Genomic DNA, 27229 nt, shown 5'->3' on the forward strand with positions numbered 1-27229 from the left:
GTGATGGAGATGCAGTCTGTGATGCTGCTGACCGGGCTGCAGTTGTGGCTGCTTGAGAAGGAGATGGTGGGGAGGCTTTTGGAGGTATATTTTGGCTGCTTGGCTGAGGGGGTGATAGGGGCTGAGATGGTGTCTTGGTTGATTAGACGGAAGGTGTAGGGGGTTGAGGTCCTCTTTGAATAGTCGGTAGTAGTACCTGTGAGGTTCCACCAGATGAAGACGAGGGTTGGGAAGCTTGAACTTGTGAGCGATAGGTAGTGAATGGTGATGAAATAGCTTGCCCAGTTTGTTGAGTTGTGGAGGATAAGAGGTTTGTGAATGGGGGAGGTGGTCGTGATTGTGGGCGTTGAGACTGACTTGTGGCTGTGGACTGAAGAGGACGTTGAGTTGTGAAGGATGATGGGTTCTGCCAGAAGGGGAACAGCAATTGAAACTGTTGCCTGCCTGTTTGTTCTGTCATTGTGAAGGTTATTTGAGAGGAAGACTGTGAAGAGGAGGATATATGAGCAGAGAAGTGAAAATTGTCAATACATGATGCTTAGCAGATTCGGTGGCTGATATGTTGGGAGGCGTTTTTGAGTTTGGCATCTTCCTTGCAGCTGCCGGACTAGGAAACCTACGGTAATGTTTTAGGTTCCGAGCCCAAACCTCTTGCTTTTTCTTTCTGTGACAATTGACTCAATTGCAAGGATTAGAATTTAATTAGTACTACTACCACTGTTGGCGTGATCCGGGTGGGCCATGGTGGTTCCATTCTGATTTCTAAGTGTCTTTCTTCTTTTCTCTTGCGAATGAAGTAGACTTTTACGTAATCTACCTATTGAGCCGTTGCTTGGTTTCACACATTTTCCGAATTCGAGTTTGATCTTTTGTGGAAGTCATCCAAGTATGCTGATTTCCCTTTCATTCCTGAGGTTACAGATTGAGCAGATATCGGATTTACTTAGCCCCATGGAACTATTTGGAGTTGGTCTGATCTAATCATTATTAGGGGAATGTGTACCTAAGGGTGGCATCGAATTGAGTAGGTTTGCGAATAGCTCGAACACGGTTTGGTTTGGTTCGATTTGAAAAAACTCTCAAATTGAATTTGAGATTGGGTTTCCAACTCGTTTAAGTAAATGAGCTGAACCAGAACAAGGTTCGGTTTGGTTCATAAACTTAGGCTCATTTACTTAAACGGGTCAAAACCTCTCCATCAATCGGGACTTAGGATGAAAGGCTAAGTCTCCTAGGAAACGCGGGTTTTCAATTTTGAGCGTATCCTGAGAAATAGGTAATTCAATTTTCTCTCCATAGCATCTAGATATATTTCAGCAACCGTTATCTTCAACTTTTTCAGTTCCTTCCTTCTTTTGTTGGATTTGGATGTTGCGGATAGAATCCATGGAATAGACAGGTAAGTTATCTTCGATTTGTTAACTATTCAAAAACATAAATTTCTCCATAATTTCTGATCTGTCAGCACTTCAAAAACCTAAATATCTTGTCCGACTCTCCAGTGGTAGTGAATAGTAGATATGATCTTTATTATTATTCTCTGTTTTTATATTACAATTTATTTATTTTTACATATTTTTCATGACCCGTGTGTCACACAATCTCCTTCCATGTAAGTCTACTGTGGGAGGGGTTTCTTCTTCATGGGGCTAAAATATTCACTCCCCCTTCGTTGAGATTCTGCCATTACTGTTAGCTCGAGCGTGTCTCTATTTTATTTAGTAACGCCCTCCCCTTTATATGTAGTTGTTTCTTAATTAGATTGTTAGATATTAGTTAGATGTGTATTTTCTATTAGTAAAATCATCCCGTTCTTGAAATTACTTGTTAATGTGCAACTTAGACCACAACTTTGGAATGGTAAAACTGTTTTGTGCCTTTTAAGATTGTGCTTTGAGTTGATTTGAGAGCCACTTGGCACTTGGTAGTCCATTAAATCCAGGTTCAAAATGTTTGGCCTGATTTTATGTAAATTAAAATTATGTAAGGAGAAGGGTATGTACATCTACCTTATTAAAACTTCTTCGAGAGACATGGTTTAAAAGGGTTCACCCCCTTTTCTTTCTTGGTTTGAAATTAGATATATAATTTTTATTTGGGTGATTGTAAATTGATATTTCATGTGGTATTTTTGTGTTTGATTATTGAATAAAGTTTATGCATAATATTATATTATGCAGTGTTTATGAACAATTTTATCCAGAGTATATAAACAATTTTATGCCGGGTTTATGTACAGAGGTCATGCCCAAATTTATGTAAAATTGATGCATTATTTATATACAATTTATTTGACATATATTTTATACAAAGTTTTAAATATTTAAATTCAGCTCGAAGTAAGCTCGAATTTGATTAAAATTATTGGACTCGAACTTGACTAGTAGAAAATCCTATTTCATATTTTTAGCTCTGTTAATTATTTTCAGTTTAACAATATTTTTAACTAATCAATCTATTACACTTGCACACAATGGCACGGTAAATCTGCCTATTGTTAACATGCAAACAATTCTCAGGAACCCACTAGAAAGTCACTTGTTAGTGGGCTGTTTACCACTTTTGCTATACTCATTTCTAGGGCGGGCTCTCACTCAACTTCTCCGTATCATCTGAACCTCTCTGGTGATGATATTTCTTTCAAGAGTAATGTTCTGAGGCCTGAAACATTTTCGAGTTCTGTGTATTTCCTTTAATGGTTCCTCCTTAATTATCCCAGTCTCATGAATTAAAAACTTTATTCTATATTATTATTCACACATCCATCTTTCATACATACAAATATATCATGTGGAGGAAAAGAAAAAAAAGAAAAAAAAGAGAGCAAATTAGCAGCCTCCTCAGCATAGCATCGTCTGTTACTCCAAGAAAACTATAAATACCTGGAGGCAGGACCTCACGTCTCCATCTTCAGATTGTTAGCGTCTGAGAGTTTTGCTAAATAGATTACAAGAACGTCGTTAATTTATCTGTTCATGTTGCGGGAGGGTGATTGAGATTACTTTATTTACCTCCAAATGATTGAGGTGGAAAAACTGGTTGCTTTCCTTGATGTTCTACCTCGATGTTGTACAGGGCTTGTAACCGTGAATCGACATTCCAACTGGAAGAGTCTATGAAGGAACCGTCAGGGACTGATACTGGAGCACTAGCTGTTCTACACAGAGCTAGTTCGGGTGGATTTATTGCCATATCGCCTCCGCAACATGCCATTGCATGCTCCAGTACTGGATTAAAGTTAAACTGTTCGTTGACTTGGTTTGCCATTTCTGCTGATAAACCCATTACTGCTGGTAAATTATTGACGCCAATCTGCAAAGTCGTTGTTGTCACTTGTCAGAGAGATCAGATTAGACTTCAATAAATTATAGGAACGAATTGAAGATGAAAGAGTTCTTCGGTGCAGGTCAGGGATGATGAGTCCAATCCTTGGACTTTGCTTCTTCTCCTTTTCAAAAACGAAGTAAGGTGCTTGTGTTTTTTTTTTCTTTTCTGGACTTCATCCACTATTTCCCGACTCCAGGAAGTCATAATTCAAGTATATGTATCTCTAATCTATCAGCACACACAAGCGAAGGAAAAAGATAAAATGGAGATGAGTGGTTCTTGATCATCTCTACCTCCTCCTTATCGCAGAAGTTGTCTATATTGAAGTAATAAAGCCTTGGGTTCACGGCTGCAAGTTTCATGGACAAGAACTGAAATTGAAGCCGAAAATAATAGATAATCACTCGGAATTAATATGCGGTATAAGGAATTGCAAATTGATGAATTAACAACATGGAATATTAGCAGGATTCTTACTTCAACTTGTCTTTGGAGAGACTGAACATAGTTGATGATTTCGTCGAGCATTCCAGCCTTACCAGTGATCTTGTTGCATCCAGGGACTAAATCCTGGAGATACTTCATCCTCTCGCTAATCTTTTCCCTCCTCACCTGCATCCAAAAGCTCAGCTCTTTCAAAAACTATGACAAAAGAAATAAAAAATGACATATAAGATGATCGGTAGCAACAAATTAAAGGAAAGAAGAAGAAGAAGTAGTGGTGCTTACTCGTTCTGCCAAGCTGTGGCTGTCGGTCGCCTGCCCTCTGCGGGCTCTGACATGGATATAGTCGGGCTTTTGAACGTCGGTAACTTTTGAATTTTCCTTTGAAGTTCCAATAGAAGTTTCGCCGTTGTTGCGATTCTTAGACTCTGCTTCGCGTCCTTCTCTTTTGGTTCTCTTGTCTTTGCAGTTGTCTAATGTGCAAACCTGAGTGAAACGTTCAACTCTGTAAGTTCATAGCTGATACGCAAATATGTAACTTCTGGGCTCTGGGGGCAACTTAATTATAAAGTCGACGACTGTAAATTAAGAGTTAAGACATTCGAGGTAGAAGATGACTGCTGGAAGGTTAAAATATCAAGTATCAACAATATTCAACACATGAACCAAATAAAAAATTCGAAAAAAAAAGAACAAAGATGGGATGGAAAAAGCAGGAAGCAGTGCCTTGGGGTTGGGTGCCTTATCCCTTTTTCTCTTCCTGGAGGTTTCCTTCGTGGAGGGAATCTTATCCGGGAGAAGAGGTTTGTCAATCTTGGCCGTCGTGTTCCCGACGTAAGGCGGGCAGCTGGACGTCCGGGAAATGAGACCATTTTGCTTGTCGGGGGCCATGGGAAACCCTGAGGATTGAGTTTCGACCTCGGTGTGGGTTTGGAGAGAAAATTGGGGAAAATGGGGCCACTCGTTTAGAGGAAGAGATGAGTCGTTATTGATCGGGAGGTGAGGGAACGCTGAGACTAAAGCGGGATTTGCCGATGGAAGGAAAGGGTGAAGGGGTTGGGTTTGAGGCAACAAGGACAACATTGCTTGAGAGTGTAGGTGGTTGATTTCCTGGAATTGTTGGAGCTGCTGCTGCTGCTCCTGCTCCAACTGGAGTCCAGCTGATCTTTGGCACTCCAGAAGGGCACCATTGGTCCCGACGGAAGATAAATTGTCCGACAACGGTGCTTGTAGACAGTGAAGCATTTCTGGGAAAGCAAAGTTCATGAGCAACCCAGTAGAGGTGGAGAAGAGGGCAAGGCTACCCGCAGAATTAAGGAAAGATCGAAGAAGGGCAAAGGGAATGATCAGAAGAAACGAATTAAAAAGTAGTAAAAAAGAGGAGAAAAAAAGAGGTTACAGTTTGATGTGAAACGCGTAATGCTTGCAGCTTGGGAGTGGATGAAGCAAAGTGATCTAGGCAAGGCAACGAATCGGAATCCTGCGCCTATCAAGTATGTAGTAATGCAACTGGTGATTAGAGAGGTGACAGATGAGAAAGACAAAGGGGTGGGAGGAAGTGGATGGATGCGTCACACAGTGGCGGTTCCTTTCTGAAAAAATGGTACTGCATTGAATTGAGGGAAGTCAGAGATTTCTTTCCATGTATAAATAGAGGGAAGGAGATGACCGGACTGGATCTACGATACACCCTCTGCTCTCTGGACGCGTCCAGAGAATCAGGTAAGAAGAAGAAGAGAGAAATATATATATATATATTTATATGAGGCGCTTTGACTGTAAATTATAAAATTGATAAAGAAAAAAAAAAAGGACGAGAGAGAGAGAGAGAAGGGAAAAGTGGAGTGGGCTAGGGCAGAGCGCCAACAAGGTATCATCAATCACAGACCGTGAGTTGAGGGACCTACTGACATGACCTCCACGAGGGCTTGTCCGTGCAACGCCAGAAGGCTCTGAAGGAGAGGGCACAGAGGCGTCTAAGATGGATAATAGAGAATAGAGAACGGAGAAGAAGACAGAGTGTGTTTTTCTAAAAAATCTTTTATTATGTAAGAATAAATTGCTGGCGGCCTTCAGGTGCGTGGATCAATTCACTCGGCAAAGAGGGGTTACATTCTTGGTCCACGTGGTAAGAGCGTGGAGGAGGAGAGCCCTCAGGTCTCACACCCTCACCACAGCCAAAGCCAGTCACCAGTGAGAGAGCCGTGAGGAACCGTGGAGAAACTCCCTCTGCCCTTTCCGATTATGATTTATCTTAAACTAATGATTACATTATCATTATGCGAGGAAAGCGGGCGGCTGATGAGATTGAACGTCGGAATAGGAGAATCAATAAAATAAATAAAGGCGGCAAGCGGCGAGCGGCAGCGCCATTTCCGGTCGTGGCTCTCAGTCATTCTCACCAAATCTTTCGCGTCCCCATCTTCTATCCAAAGCTAAGAATAGAAAAGCAGCAACAGCCCCTCCCGGCTTTTCATACAAACTTACACACACACACACACAAAAAAGAAAAAAAAAACAGCCTCCTCCTCATTACTCATTACTGAGGGGTGGGAGGAGGATGATGGCTCATGTCATCCTCTTTTAACTTCCACAATCTATCAAATACGAATTTTCATGATCTTTCTCGCTTCTCACTTCAGAAGAAGGCGACTTGAAGCTTCAAGCGTCCTTTTGAGTTTGAGAAGAGCCTCTCTTCCTTGTTCAATCCAGAAAATCTTTAATCTTCTACCCGCCTGCTATATCTGTACATTACCTAATCCTTAACCTAATCAGACCAAAGGGCTCAAGGGGGTGATGCCATTCTTTCCTTCGGCACTTTCATCTCTTCTTTTTCTATCATTTTCCCTGTTAACTTCTGTCGCTTGCCTGCAGGGGAGAAAAAAGAAGGGGACGTGAGTAATCAACCAAATGCGTGTGCCTGCCCTACCCTCCACGTTACTCATTACTCATTACCGATGAGACCAAGTTCAGTGCATACCCTTCATTATTTTATACGAGATATAAGTTTATATCTTCCTGCTTCCTCACCACCCAGTTAACTGGTCTCAGTATTACTGCATTTCTGCCGCGTTGTGGATAAGACGCTTCTCCCATCGTTTCTGTTGCAATTACCACTCTTTTAAAAAAATAAAATAAAATAACGTCTTGTTCTTCTAATTTTAGCTGACCTTCAACACAAAATATTTGCAAGACTGCTTTGTTTTTCTTGAATTTTCGCAAGAAAATCGGTACCAGCAATACAGACCTCGTACCAAAGTTTATGGTACCGTCTTCGGTCTGGAGTACGGGACTCAGAACCAGTGTTCAGTTTTGCGCCTTGCAGGAGAAAGGCTGGGTGGTGTGTAGAGCGTTTAGAAACGATCGTCCTAATCAAAGACGAAGCGTCGACGTCTTGGGAACCCAATTATTTTCTGAGAAATCACTTTCAACGCGGATCTCAAACGCTTGGAGATGTTATCATCAGCAATCCCACACACGTTAATAATTTCGGAGCCTTCTCTTCGGATCTCAAACGCTTGGAGATGTTATCAACAGCAATCCCACTGAACTAGATAATTTGCTTGTGCCGCAGTTGAATGACAGACCTCTCTCTTCCACCTCTATCTTGCCGTCGATTCCTCTAGATTACGGACAAACGTTCTTACTGGAGGAAGTGGTTTGATTTCCTCCTTTTTTGCCACGAGCAGATGAAAACAGGTCTTGTACAGAAAAAAAAGAAAAGAAAAATGGTGTATGACTGATTGTCGATAACATAGAGGAAGAAGCAGAGAAAAACGAAAACAACTGGGAGTTCTCGCAAGTGTATACCAAGCTTTCTGAGCCTCCTGGTTGGAGGGAGTTGATTCCTATAGCATTTTCTATACTAGTGGTCGACTTTAGGACTGTTCAGAGCATTCATGTACTACAACAGCAGGAAATTGTGGGTGAAGTCGGTAATCTGGCTACTGACTTCATTCCGAGCTTAGTTCAGTGAAGTCGATTTCCTTGAAAATTTGAATCAACAGAACTAGGGCAGAAATCTGCATCCTAGATACTGGCTTCGGTTCAGTGCAACGTTTCACTTACGATGACGTGTAGTTAAAAATGTTACTTTTACAAATATTTTGCCAAAATTGTTAAAAAATTCTGGTTATTTCTAAAAAAGTGACTGTTTAACTATTTACCTTCTCACTTTGGTATTTTCAGTTTTCCAGTTTCAAAACACTGATGGAGCTTTTTTTTGTTCTTAGAAAAGGAGACCGGGATGAGATAGATAGGAGCGACAGGGATCAATGGCGACGAAGATGAACCCATTTTTCCTAAATTTCTCCTCGATTGGATGGTCGAATCGTTGCCTGAAATAAATGAAAATAATGGGGAGGAGAGATGGAGATGGGACTGGTACACGATGCATTGGCCGTTGGGAGAAGCAACAAGAAAATCAATCCTAGACTCTCATCTGCCCTTCCCATTCTCTCTCTCTCTCTCTCTTTCTTTCTCAAAACACACCGTCCACCTGTAATCTATCAAGGCTCCTCTTCAGTCGCATTCATGCTGTTCTGCAACTACTTAGAGCTACTACTCATTTTGCTTATCATAATAATGATGGAAATGGAAGCCGGTCAGGAGTTGAAATGTTGTAGAAAGGGGTCCTAGGAAAATTAAATGAAGGGTACGGAAAAAAAATTCGACATTTAAAGCAAGTGGTTTGCTACTTGCTAAAGTCTTAACAAATTAAGAACAGAAGGAAAAAATACTCATTATAGATCGAGGGAGGGAGTAGAAGCTGGAGATGACAGGGAACCACTCATCTAAACTCTAAGCTGTTACTTTTGTTTTTCCCTATCCCCTAGAGGATCGACATGAAAATTAGTAACAGCAGTGACAGGAAGGAAGGAGATAAAGAATGATAATCGTCTCGAAAGAGGAGTAGAGGGAACACTGCAAGAGGGGTCGGTGCGTCGTTCTCCTTGACTTATCCGTTTCTGTGTGACCTCACGTCATCTTCTGTGTTTCTCTCCTTGCCCAGGAAGAGGTGGGAAAGGGAAACAAATAGTATATATTAGGAAAGTGACCAACAGAAACTTCCGTCCTCCTCCCTCCTCCCTCTTGAATGAACAAACAATCAGACAAGGAATGCCCACAGTTATTTAATTAATGACGGCAATCCTTCTCTGCCCACGTCCCTTCCTTCTGAGCTTACTATCGAACACATGGGTCGTCTTAATACTCAACAATAGATAAAGGAAAATGGTTGTCATCACTCGTCTCCATCGGCTGATAAGCCTGTTAGCGTGAGTTTAAGCCCTGAAGTCCCTTCCCATGCGCAATACTACCCAATAAGCAGAAGTAGCTCCACTCTTTAATTCCTCGGAGCAATGAAGCCACTAAATCTTTCTGAGTATGCTTGCTTGGTGGGGAACTTCAAGATTGTCATCGCTAAACTTTAGTACGACATTCTAAGGGACAGAGTACTACCGAGATGCAGGTCGTTGGAAACTGGAACAATAATAATTTCCTCTGTTTCCAAGCAAATGGGTGTTTGATACGTTTCCCCCATAGATCCTCGATTGGGTCCATTTATTTAGGCTTTCCGCTCAAGCAACGACCGCCATTTTTGCTTTTTTCTCCACTTGAGTCTGGTCTATCATCTATGGTCGATAATGTGGAGAGATTCCAAACCCCACTACATCTCTTTCTAGAAACAAAGAGGGAAAAAAAAAGGGATGAAGGTAACAATAATGTTCTGTACTTTCTGTCAAAGGCAGAGTGAGTCAACGACAATATATGCCAAATTGGAGTTGGGATTTGAGACAGCGAATCCTTCTCTCCTCTTTCCTCCTCTCTGCGCTGCATATCTGAACAGACCATAGAACTTGTCATCTTGTCCCGGTTAACCAACGGCTGCCAAAAGAGTAATGCTTTCTCTGCTTATCATTCGTCCTGAGAATGAGAAAGGAGTTTTCTTTGGGCCCTTGGTTGCGACTTGCTAGAGAAGCTCATATTGCTTTTGCCTTGCGCCCACTTCTTTTCCTGCTATTCATTTTTGTATCAATTATCAACTTCAAGCAACGGATGAACAGAAGGGATGCAATAAAGATCGAGAAGAGGGGAAGGTGACTAGAGAGAAAAGGGAGGCATCTGCACCTGCCTATGCACTTGTATTGGGGAATAATAATACTGTGTGGATAAGCAAGACACAGGCAGGGGAAACCAGGTATTAAACCAGATAAGTGGAAATCGCTGGAAGCATCATGTGGGTCTGTCTCCTCATCATCGACCACTTCTATCGCAATGCTCACCTTTGTCTCTTGCAGCTTCTTTCTCATCTTCATCACCCTGCCACTGGTTTCTGTTATCGAACTGTAATGTATTTGACCAACCTCTTTCAGGTTGTTCAACTACTCTTGCCCTGATCCATCCAATCAATGGAGACAGAAATCTCTTACAAGTTTATCAGACAATCAGAGGTACATCATCGCTCTTGTTGGCGTGCTTGTTTTCTCCTTTTAAGGCAATAAATTGCTGAAATAAAACAACTTATTTTTCTGCACAAGTTAGCACCTTACTTTATGCTATAAACTGGAATATAATTGAACTAAAGAATACATATATTCTGCATATCACTGGCAACAGGCCTCAAACAGCTCTTAAGTGGATCATTTTCTGAATTAGCTACTAAATTATTTAGATATAGTGGCTCACTTTTTTTTTTTGAAAAAAAATCTCGTCCTACATTTACAAATTTAGCTTCATTCCAGATTTTTCAATCTTTAATTCAACCTTAATATTAAGATGACGGCAATGTTGTAGCCACCCAGCAACATCGATCATGAACCTTTAGAGAGAAAGAAAGATACTTGTCATCATAAACTCATAACCGACAACCACTCAAGACTTTTTTCCAACTGCATTTGCTCTCCCCCTTCAAACGTCCGGTCCGCTTCTCTCCCTCTCTCCCTCTCTTCCTCTCCCCCTCTCTCTTTCCCATTGTCTACACTGGAGAGATCAAATTGGGGGAAGGAGTGGAAAAACGAAGAGGGAAAGGGGAGAAATCCAAGGACTAATGGCTGTTGGAACGATCCATTTATCTGCACTATAGAAGAAGAGATCAGAACTGACTATATCCACGCTGAAAACTTCCACTGCGTAACTGTACATTTTCTAGCTAAGATAAAAAGCCAACCAAAAACAGCTAATCTCGAACATACAGCAGTATGGCCAGCACTGCGCCAGTTCTTATCTCAACAAGCGTGCAAGAATGCACCTTCCCCCATGATATCTTCAAATAGCATTCTGTGACCCATCAACAGTCCCCAATCAAAAGAGAGCCAAAGATCTAGGTTTGGAAAACAAGCTCAATTTTCTTTTGAAAAAACCTGAGTTTTTCAAACTTGGCTGTTTCTCTTTATAGAGGTTGCCAGATTCCTGTGACAACTCAGCAGAAGTCTCTAACAGATCACTAGGTGTTAAGTCTCTCAAAATCTTGAGCAATTTCATGGAACTTTCTTTCGCTGTGGCATTGCCGTTAATGGATATATAGAAAAGAGCAGGCAGGATACCCTCATTCATGACTAATTGACAATATTCCGAACTTTCAGAACATAATGATAGGAGTAGTGCCACTGCGTGCTCTTGGTCATCATGGGTGCCATTATCAAGGAGCTCAATTATGGAAGCAATAAATCCACTAGCATCTGCAACAGCAGCTTTCGCATCTTCAGATACACTCAATAGGTTCCTCAAGATTTTACAACAGCTTCCAGCAAGTTCCCCATCACTCAAAAGCGGAACCAGTTTCAATATGCAACCCAGAGATATAATGTTGGACCCTATTCCACTGTCCTCCGACAAATGACATAGGAGTTGAACGGCCTTAATCCTGGGTAGTCCAACTTGGGAGTCGAGCACCTCTAAAATGGCAGCAAGTGAACCAGACGCAGAAATTTTGTGGTAGCAACATCTGTGGGTTGACAACATTTGCATAATGTTCAAGGCTCCTATGGATACTTTATAACTGACAATTAGACTGGCAAATAGCTGAAATGCATCTTCATCAAGACAAGGAAGTTCTGATCTGCATAAAACATAGACATACTATAATTGGTGAGGCTTGTGGCAATGAAACAAAATAAAATGTGCTGACTGTTTCACATCAAATAACATAGAAGCAATCGCCAACAAAGAAGAGTATCAGGTACCTGCTTTTACTCATAAATTCTGACAGGATCTTACAACCAATGCTTTGTGAATTTACATCAGAGAGCTGACGTGCATCCTTTAAAAATCTAATCACTGCTTGTAGAAAACCATTATGGAGCAGGGAGCGCCGAGCTTCATCTTTGTTCAAAAAGATTTTGAAACCTCTAACTGTTTTGTGCTGAGATTCCAATGGAAGCCCAGCAAGTTTCAAAAGAAAGTCCACATACATGTCATGGCTAAAGTCAGCAAAAGACTGAAATCTGTGACAGTCATCACAATTCTGAGCTAAGGATACAGCATGGTCCACCATGTTTTCTGTCACGTGGTACTTAGATGAATCCAAGCTGCAGCTAGTGTCTGCAGATGAAGTAATAGATATGCTGCTGAGGCTGTTTTGATCCATGAAAGTTTTGGTTTCATCATTCAATAGTTGGGTAGGCAAATCATTTGAAGAACTACCAAAGCTGTTCTCAATGGAACTCCCGAATGACGAATTCCTCCATGAGAAAAACACTTCCGGAATTGGCTGTAAGCAAGGATTGGGAACTGAGACTACATGTTTTTCACACCAGTAAGATATGAGGTCCTTCACACAAGTGTTAGGAGTCAGAGAAAGATGTGGCAATTTTTTCTGGGTCTTTGGACAAGTATCATGACCTTCACTAAACCACCTCTTGATCCAAGTTCTCTCATATGTTTGTCCAGAAGCAATAATAACAGGATCATACATGATCTTGGATGAAATAGAGCATATAAATTCTTTGGGAGGTACAAGTGTAGCACAATGAGATGTTTGAGCTTCAACATGACCCAAATCCATCTGTGCTTTTGAGTCATTTAATTCTTCAGCATTGTCACCAGCAGTGCAATTGTATGCAGATTTCACACTTGAGCAGAAATTAATTTCATTTTGTTGAGAATTAACACACTCTGTAGGTCCACATCCAGCTTGCTTTTCATACTTCCTCAAAAGATGCATAAGATATTTTAAAATCCTCTCCTTCCGCAGGTCAGAGTCATATATTTTCTCAAGCAATTTTTTGAGAGCTCGATTCTCTATTAACAGATCCTTAGGAGTTGTAATATGCAAGTTCAGAGCAACTGTTTGGAAAGACTCCCGTTCTGAATCTTCTGTTGAATCAGCGACAGACTTGCCTTGCTGGAATAACTCCACTATGATCCTGCCTGCCTCCTGCTCTGATGATTCTAAAATAAACTTTGCACCTCTAAGATCATTGATGACTTCAGAGATCTGTGAATATTAATCTATCATTAATAACAGAGACGAATGACAGCTTCAGAGGATGAGTCAGTGAATGTATTAACTTCATACTAAAATACATATCCTCATCTAGGCTAAAAAAAAATTACATCCAAAGGACACCATTGATCATGTTGGCACTATTGACATTTTCATGAGGACCCCCCATCATGTAAAACTACAAACGCATAACCAGTAGATGGTAGAAAGTTTATCATATATAAATGATAAAATACCACTGCAGGGGTATTTTGGTCATTTTACATACACGGATTATTCTCAACTTTAACTTATTAGATAGATGCCTTCATTCAGGTTCTTATGTTTCAAGTTTCATTCAATTCTAAGTTGCATTGTATAAGTTACAGTTCTTATGAGCACCTGTCGTACGTAGAGAGGCTTTGAAAAAGTGAGGAAATGTATATTAGGCCAGTGAGTTGGAGAAAATAAACACGTTCTTTTCGGGACTTTTTTTTTTTTTTTATTTCAAACCTTTTTCATGACAATTTTTAATGATAAACACATATAACTCTCTTTTTAATAAAAATCCTACTTTCTTTCATTAAAAAAAACAAATTGTACTTCCCATGCCTTATTCAATATGGAAGTCATTGAGAAAATCTTTCATGATGACTTCCTCTGGGCTAGTAAGTTTTGTTGAACAATGTACCCCTGATGGCACTATCAATGAAGGAAAGAGAATAAAAAACAGAAGATAAATTCTATTATTCACCCAATTCTGCACACAAAAGGGAATCTACAAACCACACAGATTAAAAAGGGGTTATTTTTTGCATAAAAGATAAGGAATTTATTTTCCAAAAAAGTAAAATATTGGATCTGAAAGAATTTAATAGAATGGCAAAAGACACAAACAGCGGACTTCAGTTAAAATGTGTTTTTTCCCCAAAAAAAAGGATATATATTTTGGGTCTGGTTTTTGAAAACTCATCCCTACCCTGTGAACCTGAATTGAAACCATCCCTACGAAAACCCATCACGAGTTTGGAATCCAACCCCATGATTGGTTTTTGCAAGGATAGGTTTAGGCCAAGTTCACAGGGTAGGGATGAAAATAATAAATTATAAAATATATAAAACCTACAATAATTGGTAATTAACATTGTATGTATATCAGTTAAATTGACCTTAACAACAAAAAAAATAAACATTTCCTATTTTGTGTGTTAAACTTATACGTAGTTTTTAAAATACATCATGTAAGCAGACCCCAGATATCCCATATCAGCATCAAGCTTTTTTCCCTCACCCCATTCCCGTCCCACGGGGTGAGGAGGTAGCCCCATCTCCTAAAAAATTGGGTCAGGCAGGGTCAAATTCCCTATTTAACCCAGCCCATGCTTACATCTAGACATACATGGACTAGCCTTTTAAAGCAATAGGGTGGAACCATAATATCATGCCAACATTGTAATCATATCTCAGGACTACAAGCACAATTAGAAAAACCAGTAAGACAAGTTGACACAAGAAGAATAAAGAGACTGAGGTTTTAGGTAGGGTGTTGACAGAGAAAGAAAGGAAGCTGAGAAAAAAAGGCAGGAACAAGAGGCTGTGGGGAAGGTTTTAGGGTCTATCATCAAGTATGACACATCTCTTAAATTTCCCCAAATGTGGTAACTGAAAAGAAGTAATAAAGTTCAACTATAGTGGAATAGAAACTAAAATAATTCTGGTCCTAAAGCTCAAGTTGAGGTTCATAGCAAAATATCCTTATTTCTTCAACAGGCTTTTTTCCTTTAAAGAGAGAGAGGCTACGAGAGAGATGCCTCAGAGGAAATTAAAATAAAATTGAGGAACCAAAAGACAAATAATAAAGAAAACAGTAAACAATGAAAGTAATTGAAACAAAGAGCTAAACCAAGCATGCTGACTAGAGTTCCCAATAACAAGATGTTGAAGTAAACTCCTTGCACTATGAAGTCAACCAGCTGATTAGCCTCCCCATGAACACAGGGGATATAAAACGACATGGCAATGTCCACAATCTCATTGAAAAACTTATGAAGCCTCTAACATGGTAAAGGGCGCTCAGTGATACAGTTATTACCTCTGCAATATCATCTTCAACTCTCTGACTGGAGAAAGAATCAAAGAAAGCCTCCAGCCATGAATAAGGGCTTAAAATTCAGCCTTCATTGAGTCCACCACTTGAACAGGGGAAATGCATACAATCACGAATTTCTCAAAACACTCCATAATAACTCAACCCCGACACAAATATCTGAGTTCAGCCTTTCAGCTCCTATCTTAATTAAGCTTAAGAAATCTCGCTAGGGGAACCCACACATGCATTGTCCCTAGATGGGGGAAGAAAAAAAGAAAAATCTGCTATAGATATTAGATTATCCATAATGATTGCACCAGGAAGAAGAATTTGATGAAAGGTTTTCTCAATAACTCCCCTAACCAAAGTAAATATGGCCTCAAAAGTGAACTTGTTCTGTCCTTTCCAGATAGTCCAGAAAATAACAGCACAAGATGGCACAAAAGCGTGTTACCTGGTTTTGAAGGATGCCAAACAAAGGTGAAGTGGCATTAAGTGAAGAGGTAGTCCACCTTCTCCTCAACTTTGTTACCTGGTTTTGAAGGATGCCAAACGAAGGTGAAGTCACATTAAGTGAAGAGGTGGTCCACCTTCTCCTCAATTTTATCACAAATTTTCCAGATTGTGACCTCCACTACTAATCTTACCGTTAGTAGCATATTACAGAAAAATGTATATTTTTTTGGTCGGCTGGGAGTTTCCTTTCTAGGGAGCAAGAGGACCAATTAAGACTGCTCATTAACTGAAAAAGGAGTAGCAAGAAGACACTGAGATGCACTCACTAAAAGCACTCAGTCTAGATCAGCTGATCCCAGCCACGACCACTAATGTAATATGGTCATCCAAATAGATAAGGAGCTTCATTATCGAGAAGGTCATGCTGAAGGTTAAATGCCACGAGGCATGACCATCCACAAGAGGAAGAGAATCACTCAAAGAAGAAGGCAACCAACAAGGTGCTGTCAAGCTGCAATTTAGTATTTCCTCAAAGCAATCCTGAATGGACAATTTCATCCTAGGAATGGATAAAACTTGATGAGGTACAAAACAACAAAATGAGGTGAGTCCAGGACATGTGAGGTACATAATCACATAATGAGGTGATGATTTTTCATACATTAAATAATTCATTAATGTAGACATATTTTCAAGTCAATGGATACAGATGCAAAGATGGCTTGATAAAAAAAAAACGATATAAATCTAACAGATCCTAGATTTATACCCAAACAATAACTTCGTCAGGTCACAGGACTAGTGCATGGTAGTAAGCATTGATTAAAACTTCAGTTTGTAGAAGTTTGTAACACTCTGCTTCTTTACAAATATCTTCTCCCACATTCCAAAAATAGTCACTGAAGATTTGCAGAAAATGAGGGAAAACCAACCTGAACAGCAAGGAGCGTTGGAACCATATCCCTTATCTGGCTTAAATTAAGATCCATTGTGTCACGTGCTCTTTCACATCGCGAGACTATTGTGCGCCCTGTCATCGCCTGAAACAGTTTCACACATGGGATGTTAAACAGGGGACCCAGCAGAAAATAGCATAGTTTGTTAATTTCCTTGGAAGGTCATTGACAAAGGAGAGCCTTTTTCCTTGAACTATGGACCAAAGAGTAAATCATGAGACAAACAGTGTCTGTTGTGTTAATACAATTTAATAGTAAAAAGGAAAGATTCTATTGAGAGTGTAATCTGCACGAGCAGAGGATTTATAACCATATCTTATGGAAAAATCAGGCACTGAAACACAGAAGTTTGCTGATGTTGAATAATGTAAATTTCAAGAGTATTTTAGTCATTGTATTTATGGATAAACGAGAAATTTAGTTACCCTATCACTTAGGTACCTTATAGAGTATTAAGTTAGTTATATCTCTGCTTTTATGTACCAGGGAGTTAGTTATAAGTGATGTTATTTTAGTGGGAGGGGTCTTTGTGTCTTTTTATGCTTGTAACTTAAGTTATTTAATGAAAGAGTGAAGAGAACCAGAACTAGCTCAAGACTTACTGCTTCTCTCTTTCTCTCTAGATTATAACTTCTACTGCTGATTTATTAATAGTAAGAAATTTCTGGGCCATCTTTCATCCACTTTCACATTAAATTTCTACATAAATCTAGACATCGTTTATACTATGGAAGTTTCAAACAGCCTTACAACCATACAGCCTCAGGAGATGCATACTGATTCTGTTCTCAGAAAGTAATAGATCTCGGACAAGAAAATTTGAAGTGTCCTGTGTTTGTTGTTCAGGCAGATACTCAGAAGAACTGTTAAATTATCAAAAGGTGAAGCTGGAGAAGATACCAAGTAAAGCTTGCTAGACTCGGCACAATACTCAAGAAGCAACTTCGCTTTCTCAATGGCAAGGTTTAGTGAGCATAATGCCTGTATACCAGCCATGCAACCGGGCTGAGCTGATTCAATGGATGGAAGTATTTGAATGACTCTCTCAACAATTCTTTTAAGCTCCTTGCACATTAAACTATGTACCTGTGTGGAAATATTTTCCTTGAGACAACATAGACATGGACACATAAATCACAAAAAATATTAACTATATGCCATGATGTGTTAAAAAAAAAAATCAAACACAAAAACGAGTAACACAATCACAGAAAGAAAAGGAAAAAGGACACATTACCAAGCACATGCATATCAAAAGAAGCAAAATAAGAAATAACAGCAAAAGGATTGTTTTATTTTCTAGCTCTCAAAATATAGTTATTAACAATCATGAAAAATTTGTACAGACTACTATGTGCATGAATAGGAGAATGCCTATGTACATGTAAGTCAAAGCCTCAGGAGCATTTCTAGACTTACTGTAGCAAAAAACGTTTAATGGTTCAACACATGAGCTAACTTTGACTCCTCTTTCAGCCTCAACATTCTTGTCTGCACCTAATGTGGGTATGAGTGTTTTGACAATAATTGCCACATTTCTCCCTACATTATTTTAATCAAATTTGCAGATGAAATCTAATGCAAGTGTCCACAGCAACAAGATAAATAAAACCAGGAATCTCAACTTAAATGAAAAAAGCAACTTAGATGCAGACTATGCTGGCTCCAAGTTAGAAAGGAAATCCACTTCAAGATTTTAATGTGCATTTGTTGGTGAAAACTTGGTTAGTCGGAGGAATAAGTAATAGATAATAGTTGCTAACTTGAGTGCAGAAGCAGAATATAGGGCAATGTCTCATACAGCTAATGAGCTCATGGGAATAACATCAATGTTAGGTATTGAGACTGACATTTTCATTGCACGCAACTGGGTATTTTATGAAAAAAACAAATACATAAAGGTGGATTGTCATTAAAATAGAGATGTTGAGATGAGAGGGAAAATCATTACTCACTATCTACGGTCTATAGATCAGCTTGGAAATATATTCAACAAACCTCTTAGGATGTGAGAATTTGTGACATACCATAACAAGCTCGGATTATGAGGTGTATGCTCAAGCTTGAGAGGAAGTGTTGAAGTTAGAGGTATGACAGTCATTTCACACATGTAATACTGCTCCACTAGTTTACACAAGAGTCATGTAGTAAAGAGGTACGAGTCTTTTATGTTTCGCTTTTATTTTTCTCTATTATTTGCTCAAATGTATATACTGGGCGAGGGTCAATTTTATCATTACTTGTAATATTCATGTAAGTAATAATACAAGGGTTAGAGGCTGCCTCCAGACCTCTAATGAACTGTAGCAGCTGCTGCAGCTCTCTTACAGGTTACCCTTCGACAGGGATTTAGAAGGCTTAAGTTTTCTTTTAAATGAAAAGCTAAAATTTTGGCAAAAACCTGAAAGGACTTAATGCCTTCTAGATGTATGAGTCTCACATGAAGATGGAACAATGTTGCTGCTTTCTCAAGGATAGGGCGGTCTCATGTGTCTCAATAGTTGAAGAAGGAAGCAATGGCATGCAAGAGAGTAGATCATCCCAATATTTTATCCTCATTGCTGTATACCCTCTTTATGTATTTTCAATTGTAGTTCTTACACCAAAAAATGTAATAAATAATAAAAAAGAAAGAGGAAACGATAAAGTACATCTGAATAACAATTAACATTTGAAAGAATAAATATGAAACAGGATAGTGGTCTCAACTGCATTATTAAAATAAAAGAAATAATGGTGATCCCAACAGATGTAGCATTAACGTTTACCTTTACACTGTAAGATTCAGGTATTATTCCTTGATCTTTGACAGCAGTATCATTCATGGTTTGATCTGTGTATCAAAACTAAACCTTTAAACCAAGGACGGACAGAGGCTTTTCTATGATAAATTCAATTAGATTCCAAACAAACCATGTTATGCAACTTTGGACTCAAAGAGTACAATGCAACAACAGAACTCAGCCACCAAAAGAGGAATAAAAAAGTTTAAGAAAATCACCAAATTCGAATAGACTGCATCTCAAAGTTTCAAACACCCAAATGTTAATTACTGATATGTGTTGTGTAGTCACATTAATTTATCAATCCTCACGAAGAGAACTGGCTGTAAATCTATAAAGTCAACAGCAAGGCAAACTATTGAAATTTGTCACAGCTTAATCTTATGAAAATGCAAATTCCACTGGTAAGGAAATCCTTCTTACTCCCAATAAGCTGATTAGAGGCATGTGACAAGATGTTGGTTTCTCATGCAAAGTACCTTCAAAGTCAGCTGCATAAACAACTAGTACTTCTCATGCAATATCTACTGGGTTCAATATTATAAATTCTGATTGTTAAATATCATGTAGGGTACTTATGACATTTTACATATACTGTTTGAATCCGTAGGAATGACAATGAGATCGAGTTATTGGTAGGAGTCTATGGTTTTGATTACATGTTATTCCGATAGAGTAATTAGTGAGAAAGAGATATAAGTCATGAGGGGTATTTATGTGAAATGTTATTAACTCATTCAGTGAGAGAAAAAGTCCCCTAACGAGTGCAGTCTGTGCACTCCTTGTCGCTCATATCTCTCTCTTTCTTCTCTCTTATTCTTCTCTCCTTCTATTTTATACCTTTTTTGCATAGCATCAGAGCAATAAGATCCAGATCCAAAGCTCTTTAAACACTCAATTCTCTTCTTTCTGACGTCTCCACATTCTAGGAAAGGAGAATTTCAGGATACTCTACTGACCGGAAGTCAATGCTGGATTTTTTCAATAGGGTTAATCACTTGTACTACTAATTGAGTAATAACATGTCTAATTTGTGCCCCTAAAGAATTTTGCCTTGGGATTTTCCTAGTTGAAGTGTACACAGTTCCAATCTTGTGCCTATTGCCAGCATCATCTCTAGGAAGGCTAGCATCAGCCACTTTTTTGTGAAATTTTGCTTGTTTATGGTGTCAATTGATCTTGCTGTGATTGGTTGAATGATTGCGATCAAATTGGAGATTTTTTATGAAAACCCTAATTGTTGAAGTGGACCCACACTGCCTATGCAGGCATCAAGTTGTGACTGCTATCTGCTATTGTTGTGTTGATCGTTTATGTAAAAATATTAGTCCAGCGGTATTTTGGTCATTTCACATATCATGTTAGTTAAAATACCAGTCCAAGGGTATTTTGGTATTTTTTTACATTACATTTTCTCTTGTAGTATGGTTGTTAGATAGAAAATGTCTTATTTTTATCTATGGTTCAATTTTCATTCAATTTAGACTTATCTTTTAAGATAAATGTAATTTTGAGTATTGAGGGGCATTTTTTTTTTGTAAAATATCACTTAAACCTTGATTAAAAAGAGGGGGGACATGCTTTCCTGGCACTTTTTACAAGGCAGCAAGGCTGCTATTCTCCCAAGTCTCTGTTTTCCCTCTTTTCTCTTCTATTTTCTCCCCAAATCTCATATTTATCATAGTATCAGAGCAGTAGTGCACATCTTGGGCTGATTTCTTTCTATTTTGTGGACTTTCTCTCCATTTTCAGTAATCTCCTTGAAGGATTTTCCGAGATTTCTGGACTGGTAGGGTAAAATTTTCAATTTTTCCCTTTTTCTGCCTGTCTTAGCCTCTTGGCCAATGACTATTGCTTCTATTTGATTGATTATTAGGATTTAGAAGTGTTTGATGATCCCAATTTGAAGAAATCCCTCAAATCTGCCTAGGTCTTTAACCCTAATGCTTGTGCCATCATTCATATGGCTTGTGTCATCCTGATTTCTTACAATTAGGTCATTCTTCCATCGATTTATGGTCTAAATTGCTGAAGTTGATCACTATTGCCAAGAAATTGAATGAATTGGATGTTTAACTGCCCTAATTGACTTCGGTGTGGGGCCCACTTGACTATGCAAGCATAAAAATTTGGGGAAAGTGTCTCTTTGCTTGATTGATGCTCTAGTGACTAAATTGTGGTGTTTTGTGATATTTAATAGCTGAATCCAACACACAACTTGCTGTCTAGAGGACTATTGAGAGCTCAAATGTGAAATTCTCTCAGCCTATTCAGATAACTACAATCCGGTTGAATGGATCGAATTATGTGAACTGGTCTAGGTCATTTCTTATGTATTTGAGGGCTAGAAGAATGGCCATTATATAACAGATGATCCCTATATGCCTATTACTGAAGATTAGGTGGCAAAAGATAATTCAGTAATTACCTAGTTGGTCAATAGTATGGAGTCTATATTTAGTGACCAGACTTTGAGTTGCAGTGCTGCTAAGGCAATGTGGACTACTTTGGTTTCCATTTTATCTCAAGAAAGTAATTTGTCAAAAATCTATGACAAAAATCTGCAGTAGAATGTTTCCCACAACGATCTACTGCTCTGATACTATGTAAAAATCAAGATTTGGGCGAAGGAAGAGGAGAAAATTGAGAGGAAAATATAAAGGAGAAGAATTTTTCTCTAAGATCCTTAAAAGGCTTCGTTGGGAATCGTGTACGAATTCCTAGACTTCTTAAATAGCTGTTTTGAGTTACAATTTACAAAAATACCTCTATACTTCTTAAATAAACTTAAACCCTAAACTTAATCTCCTCTATCTCCCTAACTACACATCCTATGTACATGAAAATTTAACCACTAACATTATTTAACATGCAGAATAAGATTACATAAAGGAAATTAACCACAGAGGTGGTAAAATGACCAAAATACTCCTGGAGGTAAATGACCAAAATACCCCTGAATGTCTTTTCTAACAAACATAATGTAGACTTCAGAAACATCTGCTGATGTGAAAATAGCATAATGTCACGAAGTCACTAGAGTGAAATAAAAGAAGGGGGTTCATTCTGTAACAATCATAAATACACTTACAAACTTACAGCTTGTTAAACACATAAAAAATCACCAAACAGAATTTGGGGTTGTTTAAGACTTCTCATTCTCTCGCTTGATGAAGTTGATAAGTTTACCAAAATAAACGGCCCAGACCTGATTCAAAATGAATATTATGTATCAGCATCAAAGCTTTAGGTTCAGGTATAACAAAAAGAATGATAAACTCAGTAAGCAGGGAAAAAGATGACATAATCAATAACAGACTCTGACCTTAGAGAAAAGGCAATTGAATACATTGTACAGCTGAAGTATGCACGGGAGATCATAAAAGCTCTGTAATCATTTCTCTGATGATGGAGTGAAACAGACCAAGAACTTTTATGGGCAACGGAAGCGGTATTGTCTAATACAATTGACTACTGAAGATCCTTCGGCCGCACATAGTAGCAGTGATAATTCAAATGAGGAACCGTGGGAAAACAAGAAAAAATTTGCTTCCAAAACTACTTACTTGATGCCACCAAATTGCCTCGGAAGAACAAACCTACAAGAGGTGGTTCTAACATTCGCAGCGCAAGAGAGAGAAGCAGACCAAGAAAACCAATAGAGAAAACCGACCAATCATCTCACGTCTCCCTTTTGGCTTTAGCCTACACGAGTAGTAGCAGGATGGAAAACAGAGAAGTGGCTAACTGCATAAATATAAAACCACAACCTAGTGTCTTCCAAGGATATTACGTTTCGATGAAAAATATCACGGCTTTGTTATAGATATAGAAGGACAAAATCCATGAAAAGAGAAGAGAACGCTTTTGCTCAGCGTTATGTAGCCTTCAGAGCTTCCTGCTGGGATAAAGAATAAAAGATGGAAATTTAACATAATAACCAGAAGAGAAGAGAGGCAGCAGCTACCCGTATCAAGTGAAAGAAAATTCCAACAAAGGTCAGAATAAAGAAGTAACAGCTAACAATCATGCATCTAAAAAGATAAGAGGCGCGACCGTTGGACATGCGAGGAACTTTCTTCGACTCCTCGATGAACGTCGCAACCCAACGAAGCGAGAGAGACGAAGAAAAAACTAATATTAACGGGTCCAATTACAACATCCCTCCTGCTGACATTTGGTATGACCCAGAAGCAGTCGCTCTTGACTTCTACAAATGCGTTACGTACGCAATACAATTAGACCCGCTGACCATCATTATTTACTAATTAACCCCGGTTAAACGTACACGAACCCGTAAACATAAACCAACTCAACCCCCATCCAATCTTCAGGGACAAATTCTCTCGCTCTTCAGTAGCCCGTCCTTGGCAGCGCAGGTGTTAGATCAGCAATGATCGGTGACGACAGAGGAAACTAGCGGCGTAGCAGTTTGATAACGTCTGTTGTGATCCTAGGGGGCAATTTCTACCTTCACTTCGATGCTCTGAGGATCCAAGCCACCTGAACGAAAGCAACAAAAATGAGAGGCTAGACTCCACTCCAAACGGAGATTAACAAAATCCGGGCATGGGCGACTCACTACAGGAGGGTGATGTGAAGCATGCTATTTAATTCGATTTGATGAGTTTAAATTCAAATGGGAGCTTATCTTGATGCGCTGGGACGTTCTATACAAAGGTACTGAAATCATCCAGATGACACGAAGTGATTCATGGATGCATAATGGACAATGTAATTATGTGTGTAATCTTGTTAGATATTCCGAAGAAGAGCAAAGATAACCCTGTTATTGTTGAGATGGCCTGATTACTTCTGAAAACAGATACTCCGGAGAAGAGAAAGGCAATAGAGAGAACCAAAAAACAGAGCGACGAAAGGAGTCAAGTATTTCGGCCATGTTTACTTGAAAGGCATCCATTACAATTAGTGTTCCAATTGACCAAATTCCTCATTGATTTCAAAAACTTCCTAGCCTCAACAACATCACATTTCTTTCAATGCCCGTCAATCATGCAAGTCCAAGCATAAAGATTCCGTTGCAGCATCTCCAACTGACTCGCTGCCGCCATTTCCCCTTTACTCGCATATCCATCAACAATCACCGTCCAATCACCACATTCTTCAGGAACCTGGTCAAAGTATGGTCGTGCTGTTGCAGTATCTCCGTTCCTTGGAGACCCATCGACCATTTCCGTCATGTAACTTGGGTACGTTCAGACATCCATCCGTATGAGGCATTTCGTCAAATATGCATGGTGCTGTAGCAATATCCGGACATTTTGAGTACAAACTGACCAACGATGTGCCTTCGGCATGCAAGTTTACGCCGGACGAAGAAAATTGGGAGATGTAACCTTTGCTCAAAGGAGAAGAAAAAGAGTAGATTGCGAAATGGATGACTTACCTGAGGGAACAACCGAACCAAATGCTAAATGAAAGACACTACAAACCGAAAGTTAGGAAGAAAGAAAAGAAGAGAAAAGAGGAGAGGAGAGTGAAAATAAATTTCAAAATTCACCACACTAATCAGGGTGAGGTTTTTCATTAGTATTTATAATTGTTACATCATAATCATAGGGATTTACAATTGATTACAATTGATTTGATTATACATAAAAAGGAAGAATGAAGCTTGATGAGCTCCTGTAATTGTGGATCAAGATCCTTTGTAAGGAAGGCCCTAAACAGGGCAATTATTCTTAATAAGCATCGGTTAAGGCAATATCTTCAACAGCCACTCGCAAACTAAGCGTCGGATTAGAACAAACGTGTAGCTTGAATCGAAAAAATTGGAAGAGAGGCTGAGACACGCTTTTGGTGAATATATCGGTAGCCTATAAGTGAGAGGGCACATATTGAGTGTGAAGGTTTCCAGCAACAACAAGTACACGAAGAAAGTGGATGTCTAACTCAACATGTTTGGCCCGCTTGTGAGCAGCAGGATTGGAGCTCAAGAAAATAACACTTTTGTTATCGCATAAGAGAAGAGGCCGCTCGGGAAGAGAAACTTTGAGATCACGAAGAAGATGTGTGAGCCAAAGAAGTTCGGCGGCAGTGAGAGCAAGAACACGATATTCAGACTCATAGCTAGAATGAGAAACGGTAGGTTGCTTCTTGGCACTCCAGGAAACTAAGTTATCACCAAGGTAAATAGAGTAACCAGAGGTGGAACGACGAGTATTGGACATCTGCACCATTCGGCATTAAAATAAGCAACTAAAGATCCCGGCGTAGCAGATGGATAGAAGGAAAGACCAAAATAGAGAGTACCTTTAACATACCGAAGAATGCGCTTGACAACAAGAAAGTGGTCATCAGTGGGAGAATGGAGGAACCGACTAACTGAGTTGACAACATGAGCAATATCGAGACGCATGATGGTCAAATATTGAAGAGCACCAACAAGAGATTGGTAAAGAGTAGGGTCTAAAAATAACTGACCATCAGCGGATAGATGATGAGAAACCACCATAGGAGTGTGAACTGGCTTGTAGTCAAGTAATTGAGCCCGAGCAAGGATATCGCGCGCATATTTCAGTTGACTGAGAAAGAGGCCAGTAGCGGTGGGTGTAGCTTCGAGACCAAGGAAATAACTGTGAGAGCCCATAATTTGTAAAGAACTCAGAATGAAGCTTGCGAGTAAAGCTATCTAGAAGAGAGGAGTTGTTGCCCGTAATAATAATATCATCAACATATAGGAGCAAATGGCAGAGTGTCTATGAAAGACAAAGAGTGAAGTATCGGCATGACTGCAGTAGAAACCAAGATGAGTAAGGAAGGAGTTGAACCGTTGAAACCAGGCGCGGGGTGTTTGTTTGAGGCCATAGAACCCTTTTTGGAGCTTACAAACATGAGTAGGGAAGCGCATATCAATATAGCCAGGAAGTTGTTCCATATAGACTTGTTCAATAAAATGACCATTGAGGAAGGTATTCTTGACATCCAGTTGACCAAGAGGCTATCGGTGGGTAACGACAAGAGAGAGCACAACTCGAACAATGATAGCTTTGACAACAGGACTAAAGGTGTTAGTGTAGTCAAGACCCGGGATTCGAGTAAAACCCTTGGCTACAATACAAGCTTTGAGGCGTTCAATAGAACCATCGGGCAAATATTTGGTCCGAAATACCCATTTAGAATCCGCAATATTGGTGTGCACTGGTCGAAGGACCAAAATCCAGGTACGATTATATTTGTAAAAGTTGAACTTCTTCATCCATAACGGCAAACCAGGCAGGATTCTTGGCAACAGATTTGAACCCTTTAGGCTTAGTGGATGTCAAGAGAGCATAGAGAAGACCAAAAGAGCCAGAGTAAGCAAGATCGGCCGAGTGACGGGGTTTGAAAATACCAACCTTGGCTCGTGTGAGCATAGGATGAGTTCCCATCGGAAGTGCAGCAACAAGAGCAGTGGGTCCAGGTGGACGAGGAATGACATGCGACAGAGGTGGTCCTATAAGAGAATTAGTGGCATGCAAAGACTCATCCACAGGATTAGTACAAATAATACACGGACAAGAGCCGGATTGAGTAATGTGCTGGGAATGGGGCGCCAGAAGAGATGGGGGCATGACAGTGGGAGAGGGACTAGGTTCTAGAAAATTGGAGAATTGAAGAGAGGATAGTGGTTGAGCCTAAGAAGAAGATAAAAATGAGAAATAAGTCTCATCAAATTGAGCATGTCGAGTGATATAAAGTCGAGAGGTGATGGGATCTAGACAACGAAATCCTTTATAAGATGAGTTAT

General features: G+C 39.5%; 2 protein-coding genes across 2 annotated transcripts; both read right to left on the bottom strand.

Moving 5' to 3' along the window:
* Positions 1-2763: 2763 nt before the first annotated feature.
* LOC137941988 (transcription factor HBI1-like) lies at positions 2764-5471 on the bottom strand. The gene is made up of 6 exons (XM_068787643.1): positions 4498-5471; positions 4057-4257; positions 3805-3939; positions 3621-3698; positions 3012-3312; positions 2764-2937 (listed from the first exon to the last, which is right to left on the bottom strand). The coding sequence occupies exons 1-6, from the start codon at positions 5035-5037 to the stop codon at positions 2897-2899; spliced, it is 1296 nt and encodes a 431-aa protein (XP_068643744.1). The 5' UTR covers positions 5038-5471; the 3' UTR covers positions 2764-2896.
* A 4915-nt stretch (positions 5472-10386) lies between these two features.
* On the bottom strand, positions 10387-23577 carry LOC137941721 (U-box domain-containing protein 5-like). Its single transcript, XM_068787261.1, has 8 exons — positions 23536-23577; positions 22805-23377; positions 22579-22687; positions 19465-19529; positions 17597-17782; positions 16673-16780; positions 11955-13207; positions 10387-11830 (listed from the first exon to the last, which is right to left on the bottom strand). The coding sequence occupies exons 3-8, from the start codon at positions 22592-22594 to the stop codon at positions 11074-11076; spliced, it is 2385 nt and encodes a 794-aa protein (XP_068643362.1). The 5' UTR covers positions 22595-22687; positions 22805-23377; positions 23536-23577; the 3' UTR covers positions 10387-11073.
* Between the last annotated feature and the right edge of the window lie 3652 nt (positions 23578-27229).

Source organism: Aristolochia californica, unplaced genomic scaffold, assembly GCF_029961685.1.
Source record: "Aristolochia californica isolate CCGP_79_NKW_82.1479 unplaced genomic scaffold, dmAriCali1.0.hap1 SCAF_9, whole genome shotgun sequence".
Classification (NCBI taxonomy): Eukaryota; Viridiplantae; Streptophyta; class Magnoliopsida; order Piperales; family Aristolochiaceae; genus Aristolochia; species Aristolochia californica.